This window comes from Dermacentor silvarum, unplaced genomic scaffold (genome assembly GCF_013339745.2).
Source record: "Dermacentor silvarum isolate Dsil-2018 unplaced genomic scaffold, BIME_Dsil_1.4 Seq731, whole genome shotgun sequence".
Classification (NCBI taxonomy): domain Eukaryota; kingdom Metazoa; phylum Arthropoda; class Arachnida; order Ixodida; family Ixodidae; genus Dermacentor; species Dermacentor silvarum.
In genome coordinates this window covers 48441-60001 of record NW_023606689.1, presented here as the reverse complement: position 1 = coordinate 60001, position 11561 = coordinate 48441, and the positions used below count along the sequence as shown (strand labels likewise).

The 11561-nt window shown below is 43.3% G+C and overlaps 1 protein-coding gene across 1 annotated transcript in view; it reads left to right on the top strand.

Annotated features, from left to right (window-relative positions):
- Positions 1-927: 927 nt before the first annotated feature.
- LOC119435471 (3'-5' RNA helicase YTHDC2-like) overlaps positions 928-11561 on the top strand; it is a 31976-nt gene continuing 21342 nt past the window's right edge. Inside the window, exons 1-7 of the mRNA XM_037702321.2 lie at positions 928-1101; positions 1216-1408; positions 4297-4475; positions 7340-7430; positions 7805-7892; positions 8817-8897; positions 9615-9821. Coding sequence (XP_037558249.1) covers positions 1011-1101; positions 1216-1408; positions 4297-4475; positions 7340-7430; positions 7805-7892; positions 8817-8897; positions 9615-9821 — 930 coding nt within the window. The 5' untranslated portion in view covers positions 928-1010. The remainder of the gene's footprint in view (positions 1102-1215; positions 1409-4296; positions 4476-7339; positions 7431-7804; positions 7893-8816; positions 8898-9614; positions 9822-11561) is intronic.

Here is an 11561-nt window from a genome sequence, read left to right as displayed (position 1 = left end):
TTGAGAGATTTGAAACCAGATAGCCATCAGTTTAGTGCAACAAGCGGGATCCGCCGCAGGAGAAAACCGTTGCCGCCGTTGCAGCGCGCGCGCGCGCGCGCGCCCGGATGCGCAAGCGAGAGCTGACGCGCCGTTGCCATTAAAAAAAAAAAAAAAAAACGGAGAGCCATTGGCGCAAGTAAAAATTCCACGTCTTCCCATCGAGTGGCAGCACATACCAAGCGAAAGAAATGATAGAAAGAAGAGCGGTGTTCTGTGGAAGAGCGCACTTGCCGCCGCCGCGCGCGCGCGCCGGGATGTGCGAGCGGTAGGTGACGCGCCGTTGCCATAAAAAAAAAAAAAAGAAGGCAGTGGCGCAAGTAAAAATTCCACGTGTTCCCGTCAAGTGGCAGCACATACCAAGCGCAAAAAATAATCGAAAAAATCGTGCACTTCGCCGCCGCGCGCGCGCGCGTGCGCCCGGATACGCGAGCGATAGGTTGCAAAAAAAAAAAAAAAACGGAGAGGCATTGGCGCAGGTAAAAAATTCCACGTGTTTCCGTCGAGTGGCAGCACATGCCAAGCAAAAGAAATGATCGAAAGAGGCGCGCTTTTTAAATGTACAAGCGATACCGTACATGTACGCCATTGACCATTTTGAGGGTGTTCGCGGAGGTCGTACATGTACGATATTGACCCTGAAAGGGTTAAAGGTATGAGCCACCTGCAGATTGCTGTCAGGATAAGAGGCACCTTTCCGGCTCTTGGTAATCCTGATGGTAGCAGACAATCATCGACGGGTGCTAGTGGATGGATGTCAAAACAATAAAGTACTTATACATAGGGAGTTGTTGCTTAACTGTTGCATTTTGTGAGTGAGAGTTGAGTTCTCAGTCATCAAATTTGTGTGGAGCTCTTCATTCAAGAAAAAGGAAAGCATGTTGATTTCCTGCTTTTGTTGCATGTAGGAGGAGAAGGACAATGGCGATGACGGTGATTCAGCCGACGTTGATGCGCACCTGACTGCAGAGATGGACCGTGCTCTGCAGAATGCCTGGATGACGGGAACAGATGAGGCTTTCTCCCAGCTGCTCTACTACATCCTCTCAGACAATGTCTCAGGTAATTTGTATGCACGGTCACTAAGTTACGTTCTGTCATCTTGTATATCGGCCACAGCCACACACATTCTGGATCTCTGTACTCATTTTGCTTTTGCTATCTGCTTGCCTCTAGTCGAGTACCGTCACAGTGAGACGAGTGCCACGGCACTTATGTTAGCAGCTGGTCGAGGCAAGGTGGAAATAGTGGAGGAGCTGCTGTCTCTCGGAGCAGACCCCCTGGCTCGCGCATCAAACGACTGGACGGCCCTTGATTGGGCACAGCACTTTCACCAGTCGGGGACAGCCGAAGTTATCCTGGCTCACTTGTGAGTGCAAGTCAAGTGGTCCTTCCTTCCTTGTTAAATTTTCTTCCCTGTATTGCCCTTTAACCTACCCTGCAGCAGACCTGGAAGTTGCTCATGAGAGTCACGTGCCAAGCATGAATACATTCAAACCCACTTATAACGATACTGGTTTTAACAATATATTGGATATAACAATAAGCAGCCAATGCACTGTCAAGTTTTGTATGTGTTCTATAACGAAATAAACTGCTTACTACAATGCTCCCACGCCGTGTTATCGGTTATAACAATTACCGTATTTTCCGGACAATAAGTCACACCTTTTTATAAGTCGCACTCCCCACTTCTCACGAGTTACAATGAAAAGAATGTTGTATAAGATGCACCTCTTTTAACTCTGTTGGCATGATGAAAACTGATTATGCACACTTGTACATTCATCGCAATACCTCGTACTTACCCATGTCATGGCACTAAATTTCCGTAAACAATAATTTTACGAGCCGCAAATTTTAGCAGGAAAGAACTTCAACCAACACACCTCTCGGGTGCAGAAAAATCAACATTTATTGCACTTCGCTTGAAGTCATCATCCTCCGATGCAGTCAAAAAGTTCAGCCACTTCGGCCAGCACTATCGCTGAGTCATCATTGTCGATCTCTGAGTAACTTTTACGAGACGTAGGCACGTCGCTGGCGTTGCCTCTATGGCTTGGTGTGCTCGGGACGAACATGCGAATGGTCACCATGGGCCTGCCCGAACCTGAACACACGCATACAAAAGTAAAATAGCAACTGGAAGCTCGAAGCAGTGTGACTTTTCGCGTGGGGGCTACAGATGGTCATGATAACCAAGTGGTGCTTTTTGTAATGAGTATATCTCGATCACCACAACACACAATAAAACATTGTGGCACCCTTTTCCTAAACTATAACAGCAAAGTAGTACGCATGACCTCCAATCACAAAGGCACCCATATTAGGGAGGCCAAGCTGGCTGCCACTGTGCTGCCTACATAGCAAGCCCTAGAAACTAATATCTGTCGACAAAGGCACTCCACTGTTAATACAAGATTCAATTCCTTTCAGAATGTACCATGCAAGATTTCTTGTACTCGTGGAGAAAAAAATTTTTCGCTCATAATGGCTGTGCTAGCCTGCATGGTTTTATGCATATGCAAGTTACACCTTTGTATATGCATTAACAAAAACTTTTGGAAGAAAAAATGTGATTTATAGTCCGGAAAATAAATACGGTAAATCTGCTGACTGGGTGCAGGCACTGAAAGGAAAAACAAAAAATAAAATCCTTGGAAAAAGAAAAAAAAAAACATCCATGCTGATGCATTCGCCTGTGTGCCCCACACCTTAGCCACACCCGCTTTTGTGCCAAGCACTGCACAAGGCACACCTTCATTGCAATGCCCTATGCATCCCCCCCACCCACTTCCCCCTCCCCCCTGAGTGTCATGTAAATGGAATTTTTATTAAGTTAACAGGTTGGCTGGTATGGTAGGGCTACACCTTTGTATGTGATACCCCTGTCACACGGGCACTCGAAAGTCTTTTGAGCAAAATGACTTCTCCTAAAAAAGAGGTTCGCTCGCCGACACACGACAGGGAGTAATCTCTTTTTCAGAAGCGATCTTGTCTGGAAGGGGAGTTCGTCTATCTCTTTTACGGACGAAAAGGAGTAGCCTCAAAACCAGTGGGCACCATAAATTATCATATATTAAATGAAATAAGCTAATGCGTATTTTTATGTCGCCTAGACTCATCATAAAAAATAAATTTGTCTCACAGAAGGTGTAAACCAAGTACTAATGCTCATTTTCTTAGCTGGAACGCTGAAGCCAATGCCAGAAAAAGTAGCCCAATTTTGCCTGACACACATGTGCACTTCGCTAGTTCTGAAAACGCTCTTTAAACTGCTGCAGTAAATCTTTACATTAACGTTTCTTAATCTGGCATTGTTAAATTTATTTGAAAAATGTGTAATAGAATAAGTTTTTCACTTTATATTTCAAGATACATCATTTTATTTTGGCCAATTTTCTTTTCAATGCTAGCACCATGCTTTCGGTAGCGTGTCCAGAAGGAAACAGTAAGAAGAGATCGTTGGTCCCGTGTGTCTGCTGAGCAACACCCCTTCATTAAAAAGTCTTTCAAATTGGTAAAAGACTGCTTACGTAAAAGAGTTTTTGCGTGCTCATATGACAGAGGTAGCTTGCTCGTATAACGTATTACACTTCGTGGAATACCGGATTGCCGGTGACATGGACGGTAATAGCTACGCTGGTAGTGACATCTTATGATGCTTTGTCCAACCATAACATGTGAAAAAAGTTTTTGTGGTATGTGGATGTTCTTGTCCATCACGGTGGATGTTTACCTTGTCCACCACGCTGATGCTTACCTCGCTGCCACCGCTTTACACATACAGCTAAGTAGAATGTCATTGGTGACAGCATGTAGAGTTCAATGTCTTTTCCGTTTGAAGTCTGCACTACAAGATGGTTCTATACCAATGTGGATGCTTACCTCTATTTCTCCAGCAACCCAGCATTTCAGAAATGATACTATATGTTTAATATGTACAGGCTAAACTCTCTGTTATTGTAGTTGCAGCTTTTGTGTACGAGACTGTCTGGTTGCAGGTCATAAGAGTATAGGCAGGGTTTTTGTGTTCCTTGATGACTTCACAGCTTTTGCTTAGCAGAAGAGATTAGCAGAAGAGCAGAAGAATGTAGCAAAGGTTCAGCTTACTGATTGAAGCAAAGGCATTCAAAACTATTATGGATCCTTGTGGCCACATCTGCTGATTCTTTGGGGCTGCTTTCTTTCAACATCACTGGCTTTTGTTTATGTGTCTTACTTTCTAAACATTCTGCTTGCCTCTCTCCCCAAAAGGTTGGTCATGCAGAACGGGCTTTCAAGGTCGGATGACTCTGTTGGCATGGCTGAGCAGGAGTTCACAGCGGCTGAGCGTGAGCAGCTGGATTTGTACCTGCGCACAACGAATGATGACGAGACCGACCTAGACTTGCTGCTAGCCCTTCTGCAGAAAGTCCATGCGAGTTCTGAAGATGGTAAGCACCATTTCACTCTGCACCATTTGACAACATGGACAACAGTAGCAATAACCTGTAACCTAGCGCCAAGTCATCGCCTTTTCCGCCTCAATATAGCTTTAGAGCAATTATTTTAGGGAGCCGCAGACTGCAGTCATGGCTGCTTCTGAAAGCTTACTTAATTTAATGACTTTTTGCCACTTTATTGGAAATTGTGATTAAGAAGGTGTAGCCAGCCTCACATTGTTCTCAATGACTATGGCAGTATTATATTGATAATCGAGCGAAAAAAGAAGTATGTGTGAATGGGGGGTGCCAGGAACATTTTCAGGTACAAGATAGCAGGGGTGGAATTCCTGCTCCAAATGCGCCATTCTGCTCCATTTGAGTTTTCCTGTGCCATCCTGCGCCATCGCCCGCCAATTGTGCCAAAATTAAAACCCTGCACCACACTGCGCCATGCAGGAAATTTTACTACGAATAAGCGTTTGAGTTACTGGGCAAGCTCGTCGTCTGTCTGGTTAGCTCATTTAGTCTAGGCTACGATTAGGCCGTAGCGATTTTAACGCGACAGCGTTAAGGGTCCTGTGTTGCAGAAAATCCGGCGTCAGCATCCGTGGCAAAGAAAATCATTCCCGACCGCGCAGACCCTCTGCGTGGCGCAAGGTTTTGGTGAACAAAATTGAATTTCTCACAGAAATCCTTCAGAAAAATGAAGGAGGACTTAACCACAACCTACCAACATGGTGGCATCGGATTGTAATTTGAATGTACGAGAAAACATAATTCTGTTACGAGGAAACTTAAACACAAACCCCTTTTCAGCATTTCTACCATACCAACAGCGGTGCGCTCTGGTAGTTTACTTGCGAAAATGCTATCCAGATGGCGCTTGCATCCTCGGCAGGTCAAATTGGGAATTCGCCTGCCTAATGCGTTTTGGACGCGTGTGCGTCGGGGCAATAGCAAACAATTAATAAAATAACAAAAAAAGATGCTAGGGCCTTCACATTTTAATATAAGATGACTTATATTGCCCCTGGAAAAATGTCTTCCCAGCAATGCATTTCTGTTTAAAAGTGAATCCGACTTTAAGGTGATGGATGTAAGCTTGGTCCTTGTAAGCTGGCTTTCCCACGTTCTGTGTTGCAGTGAAGCCTACTGGAAGAAAAATACGATGCAAACGGGGCCCAATAACGCTATTGCGTTCCACTCTTAAAGGCGAAGCTTAAGCGTCCTCGCAATTTTTTATTTTTTACATGCGCTCTGGGAGTGCCCCTCTTCATAGCACCACACGGACCACGTATTGATGGCGGAAGCATTTTATTCATTGGTCAAGAGCCACGAATAGATTGATCAACTCCGGGCTGTCTAGAAGGCCCACAATGCGGCGGTGAGGCTTGGCCTTCCCGTCCCAACGTGAAGGTGGCTCGCAGTCTTGCCCCTATAAAAACGGGGTGAAGATTCTTCCGGACCTCAATAAATTTTACCACTGTACCAAATTTGATGAGATTTGTTGCATATAGAAGATACAGTTAAAATCTCGGGACAGGTTTAAGCGGATTTTTGATTTAGGCCATAGATGTATATAAAAATTGTCGAACATAGCCAGCTTTTCAAAAACGAAACTATTAAGTTCCCAACTTTGTAACTCGACAATGAAAAGCGATATCGCAATTCTGTAAATTGCATATAATTGTACATCTAAAGTGGACAAAATTGATGTATAATACAGTGCTCTGCAATATACCATTGTTATGCGAGTGTGACTTCTGAGAAACACTTGTAAACAATGTAACAAATTCACATAAGATTGGTGGTTGGTAAAGTTGGCAGTGACTATCATTGTGCTCCGGTAGTTGGGAAGTTGAAGGGCTGAAAGATGGCCAAAAGTAAATTTATTTTGGATTTTATTTAGTATTTTGTATACCGCAACTAATCGTGCAGGCGCGAAAGTGCAAGGGTCGTTTTGAGCGTACCAGCTAGCATGTAGCCAGCTATGTAACGCAGAAGCAGCCAAAAGGGAGTGGTAGGCCTTTACCTTTTTTTCACGCTTGTGCCTTTTCGTTACTTGTATTTATCGCGATTGCGAAGTAGGATAAACAGGTGTAGCGGCTCTGCTTGTAGAGTGCACGCGTAAGAGATACGGGATTCTCAGGTTTAGGAGGAAGCTTTACATTGGGGACTCCTATCTAAATACATGGGAAAGGAGGAATCATTTTTCTTGGCAACCACTGTACCAAATATGATGAGATTTGTTGCATATAGAAGATACAGTTAAAATATAGGGACAGGTTGAAGCGGATTTTTGATTTAGGCCATAGATGTTTTTATAAAGATTGTTGAACATAGCCAGCTTTTCAGAAAACGAAACTATTAAGTTCCCAACTTTGTAACTCGGCAATGAAAAGTGTTACCGCAATTCTGTAAATTGCATATAATTGTACATCTAAAGCGGACAAAATTGATGTATAATACAGTGCTCTGCAATATACCGTTGTTATGTGAGTGTGACTTCTGCGAAACTCTTGTAAACATTGTAACAAATTCACATAAGATGGAAATTGATATGTACTCTTTGGATGCTCTAACGGATGCAGTTTACAGAACTGCGATATCTGTTTTTGGTGCAAAGCTGCAAATTTGTAAATGCCGTGCTTCTATTTTTTTGAACTTGATAATTACTGAAAATTTCTTTGAAAAAAATTCAGGCTTAAGATCTAAATTCCGCTTCCAAGAGTCACTAGAACTTAACTGTCTTTGACAAATGCAACAAAATTCATTACAATTGGTCCAGTGCCTAGCAAACCAGTGTTCCTCATGTAATGAAATGGTCCAATGCGATCGAGCCTCTTTTTGGAACATTGCTGTTTCTTTTGCAGGTGCCATTTTGGTGTTCCTTCCTGGGTTCGATGACATGAGCACGTTGAGGGATAAAATCCTGGCAGATAAGAATTTTTCTGGACAGAAAAGGTGAATACATTTTACACAACATATTTACAATCGCAAACTAGACTTGAGTGTTAGGAAAATTTTTCTTTGAAGAGCATAGACAGGAGAGAAAACTTAATATTATGGGCTGCTTCCAACTCATTGCTCGTGTCTTTTCCAGGGCCATATTATAGCACTAGGTCTTCTTTCTCTTTAGCACTTACATGAGCTGTTTAGACACACCCTTTAGCCGCATTTTTCATACCTATGCCGATTGTGGCAACTAGCACACCTCCGAGCGCAGACTTGCTCTTCTGCAAATAAATTACAATTACAATTTACAATAAACATCCAGGTTGACCTTGTAATTCTACAAGAACTTCAGCGACAAGTCACATACTTCTCTCTCTTTTCAGGTATGTCCTGTACATGCTACATTCAAACCTGCAGTGTAGTGAGCAGCGGCTGGTCTTCAACACAATGCCACCTGGGGTTCGAAAAATTGTACGTGTTACTGTTTTTTGTTTTTGTACTTCATGTTGTTTAGATCTCTTGCCACAAGATATGTTGCACAGCTACTTTTAGTAATTTTCATGGAAGGCATGGTGTAGTGAGATTGCCATGGGAATCTATGCATCCTGAGGATTTTGTACTACAGAGGGTTTATCAATAGCGCCACATGACAAAAGGTGCTCTCAGTTTTGTTACTAATGCAAAAAGCATCATTTTGCTTGTGCAGTTGTTCCTGCTAAACCTATAGCCATTCAGTTTATCTAATGAGCATAAACGCCGAGCCTCCCAACTATCCTGAGAACAAGTTCTGCTAAGCTTTAAATACTTTCTATGAAACATGTAAAGCACATGAATGTTTCCCTGTATCCACTTGGGACTTGCGACCACTTAGTGTAGGCTGGCACAACCTCGCTTATAAGCTGGCCATTTGTGTAGTCCCATGTGGCAGTGTGATCATGTGAGCCAAACAAGTTGACCACTTTTACAGGAGTTTTGTCTGTTCTCGAAAAACCTGATTGGAGTGATGTTATAACTTGATGCTTTTATCTAGGTTGCACACTCAGCTTGTAGCTAGCCAGATTTTCTGATTCTCATTTGAGAAGAACTAAAATATGTATTATTTAGAACTATGTACTATGTAGAACTATGTAAATATTTAGAACTATGTACTAAATCGGTGTCTGACATGTTTTACATGTCAGACACCGATTGTGTGATCATAGCTGTATATTATTTCTTGAGGCAGACAGCAGATGATAACACTATCAAGAGCCAACCAATTCTATATTATAATTGTCCTTACTAAAATAGTGCATGGATAAAGCTCGCCATTTTTTTTTTTTTTCAACTTGCTGTTTTGCAAGATTCCGAAAGATCTTTTATGTACCTAATGATATTCACTTCGCTACATTGCAGGTTCTGTCAACCAATATTGCTGAGACAAGCATCACCATCAGCGATGTCACTTTTGTCATCGACTCCGGCAAAGTTAAAGAGGTGGGTGTGGCATTGTGTATCGTTATTACTTTTCTGCAAATACAGGCTTTGCTTTTAGAATTAGCAGAAAACAGCTGATGCGGATTGTACCATCTGGCTGCCATTCTGTTATTTTAAGAATTTGTCATTGCTTGACAGGGTGGCTGTTATCCTCCCAAGAATTCTTTAGTGATAGCTTTTCATGTTTGCAACAAATACAAATACTAAAATACCCTAACAGATGTGATTTTGAGGACCTTGATGTATATGTCCTTGTAGCAGTAGTGTATAGGTCTTCCTACCTCTTGTTTTTACCTTGTTTCAGTATGAGGTAAAATTTCGGCACCGTAATCTTCATATTTATCTAGGCACTTTTTACCCACATAGGTGCAGTAGTTTCGTTTTAGCCTATAAATTTTCTTGTGTTTAGGTGAAGAAGGTTACATATATAGACATGGGCAGTTGATGTGGCTGATCATCTACATTGGCTCAGTGGCTATGTAATTTCACTGCTGAGCACAAGGTCTAAGGTTCAATTCCTAGCCATAGCAGCTGCATTACAATCTGAGTAAAATGCAAGAATGTTCATTTGCTTTGTCTTAGGTGCATACTTAACCTCTATCGTAAAAATTGGTCTATATCTATTTCCTTCACTATGGCATCCCTCATAGCTCACAGTTTAATTTCAGTCTTTTAAACTCCTGTCATATATGCATCTGATTGTCTGTGTGTGTGCAGAAGTCATTTGACAGCCTGACCGGCACCAGCCTGCTCAAGTCTGTGTGGGTGAGCCAGGCAAGTGCCATGCAGCGTCGAGGCCGGGCGGGCCGCACCCACCCCAATGGCGTCTGCTTCCACCTAATGAGTCGACAGCGCTTCTGCAGCTTGGCTTCTTTCCAGCAGCCCGAGCTGCTGCGCCTACCACTTCAGGAATTGTGCCTCCAGGTGAGCCGAGCACTGACCCCTACAGCATGCTGTCTGTGGCACCGGCTCTCAGACTTCTATAGTACTTGGTGACAATCTAAAAGTTCAGTACAAGCTCTGGCCACAAAAACATACCGCACCTGTCCTCTGTGCCCCTGTGCTTTGAGACGTACAGTGGAATCTCATTGATACGAATCTGCAGGGTACGTTTTTCGAGATAATACATAGTTTTTTTTTTTTTTTCTTTTTCCGGCCAATGTCCATAAGAGCAATGTATTTTCGGATGATACGTTTTATTTTCTGGTTCCTGTGAAGATCGTATAAACAAGATTCCACTGTAGTTTCCGAGAGATGCTGATATTGAACCTCCACCTCGATGTCATGGGATTGAGTGAGTGTAACCGGCTGGCACATCTATACAAGTTCTCTTTGAGTCTCGGACTGTGAGTTGTGCCATGCGAATGAATCTACTACAGTAAAATCTCAGTGATACGAATCTCGCGGGGTCGCGTGAAATATTCGTATCACCCAAAATTCGTATCACCAAACCATGCACAATATCAAGAATAAATGAATTTATTTTTAGCAGAAAAAAATTCCTAATGGTGGTACCCTGTTGATACATTCCTCGCTGCTACGTTTTCCCAGCCGCTACGTCGCGTTTTTGTGTTCCCGATCTAAATCCTACATTGACTTCCATGTATTAAGTTCCCCTTGATACGTCGCCAATTTGTAATTTTCCTGCATTTTACGTTGCGTTTGAATGTAGCGGTCACGTAAATTTAGCGGTGCAGCCAGCTTGCACGTTGCAACAAGCAACCAGCATGTCGCCGACACGGCACAGCCGCCGTATCTTGAAAGCAATCTACGACGTGTGCAATGTGTGCGCCCGTGCGGGCCTCATCTTCAAAACGATTTGCGACGTTTACAAAGTGGGCCTAGTGCCGGATAGCTTAGTATGCACTGTGCTTTCGATGTTTCGTTCGCTTTGAAGCGAGAGACAGTGCAAAGGTCAATTCGCTTGCTGCTGCTGACAGCGAGTTCCCGCGGTCATCGAGCGCGATGGGTTCATGTTTACCTGTGCGCGCGTGACACTGTGTTTGTCTATTTAGTTAGTAAGTGAATGTTTACAACTTTATATGTATATTATATTATATATATGCATATTATATTATATAAACTGCTATCCTTACTTCGAACAGCTGTCTACTAATATATGCTATTGCAATCATTGCTTCACCTTTTGGGCGAAACTGCAACTTTTTTTTTGTGGTCCCTTTAAAAAACGTATTAATGGGGTTATACTATCCGTGTGCATTTTCTTCTTGCCCTAATCATCAACGATCGCCTTCTGGAAGGCGTAAAAGTGTGCGCTCGTGAGTTCACGCCACTGAACGCCTCAGCACGTCGAGTGTAGGGAGCGTTTTAGCCGTCGTGGCTGCTGTAGGGAGCGTTTTAGCTGACACGTGGTCGTCGTTGCAGCGGTCCTCGTCTTCTTTCTCGCTGGTCAAAGCATCAGCTAGGCTGTAATGGGGTCCGGTCCACTCGACAGGGGAACCAATGAGAGATTGCGCAGCCACGTGACGTAGCTGGTTGCTTGACGATTATGGATCCCGCCCAGATCCCGCTCTGCTGGCTTGTCTGTGCCGGTTAGTTTTCAGCCTTGTTTTCTGATTGGGTGGAATGTCTCGGCAAGTTCATTGAGGTAACAGCCATAAAAACAGACTTGTAAGAGGTGCTGGTGTCTTCGACAACTGCGCA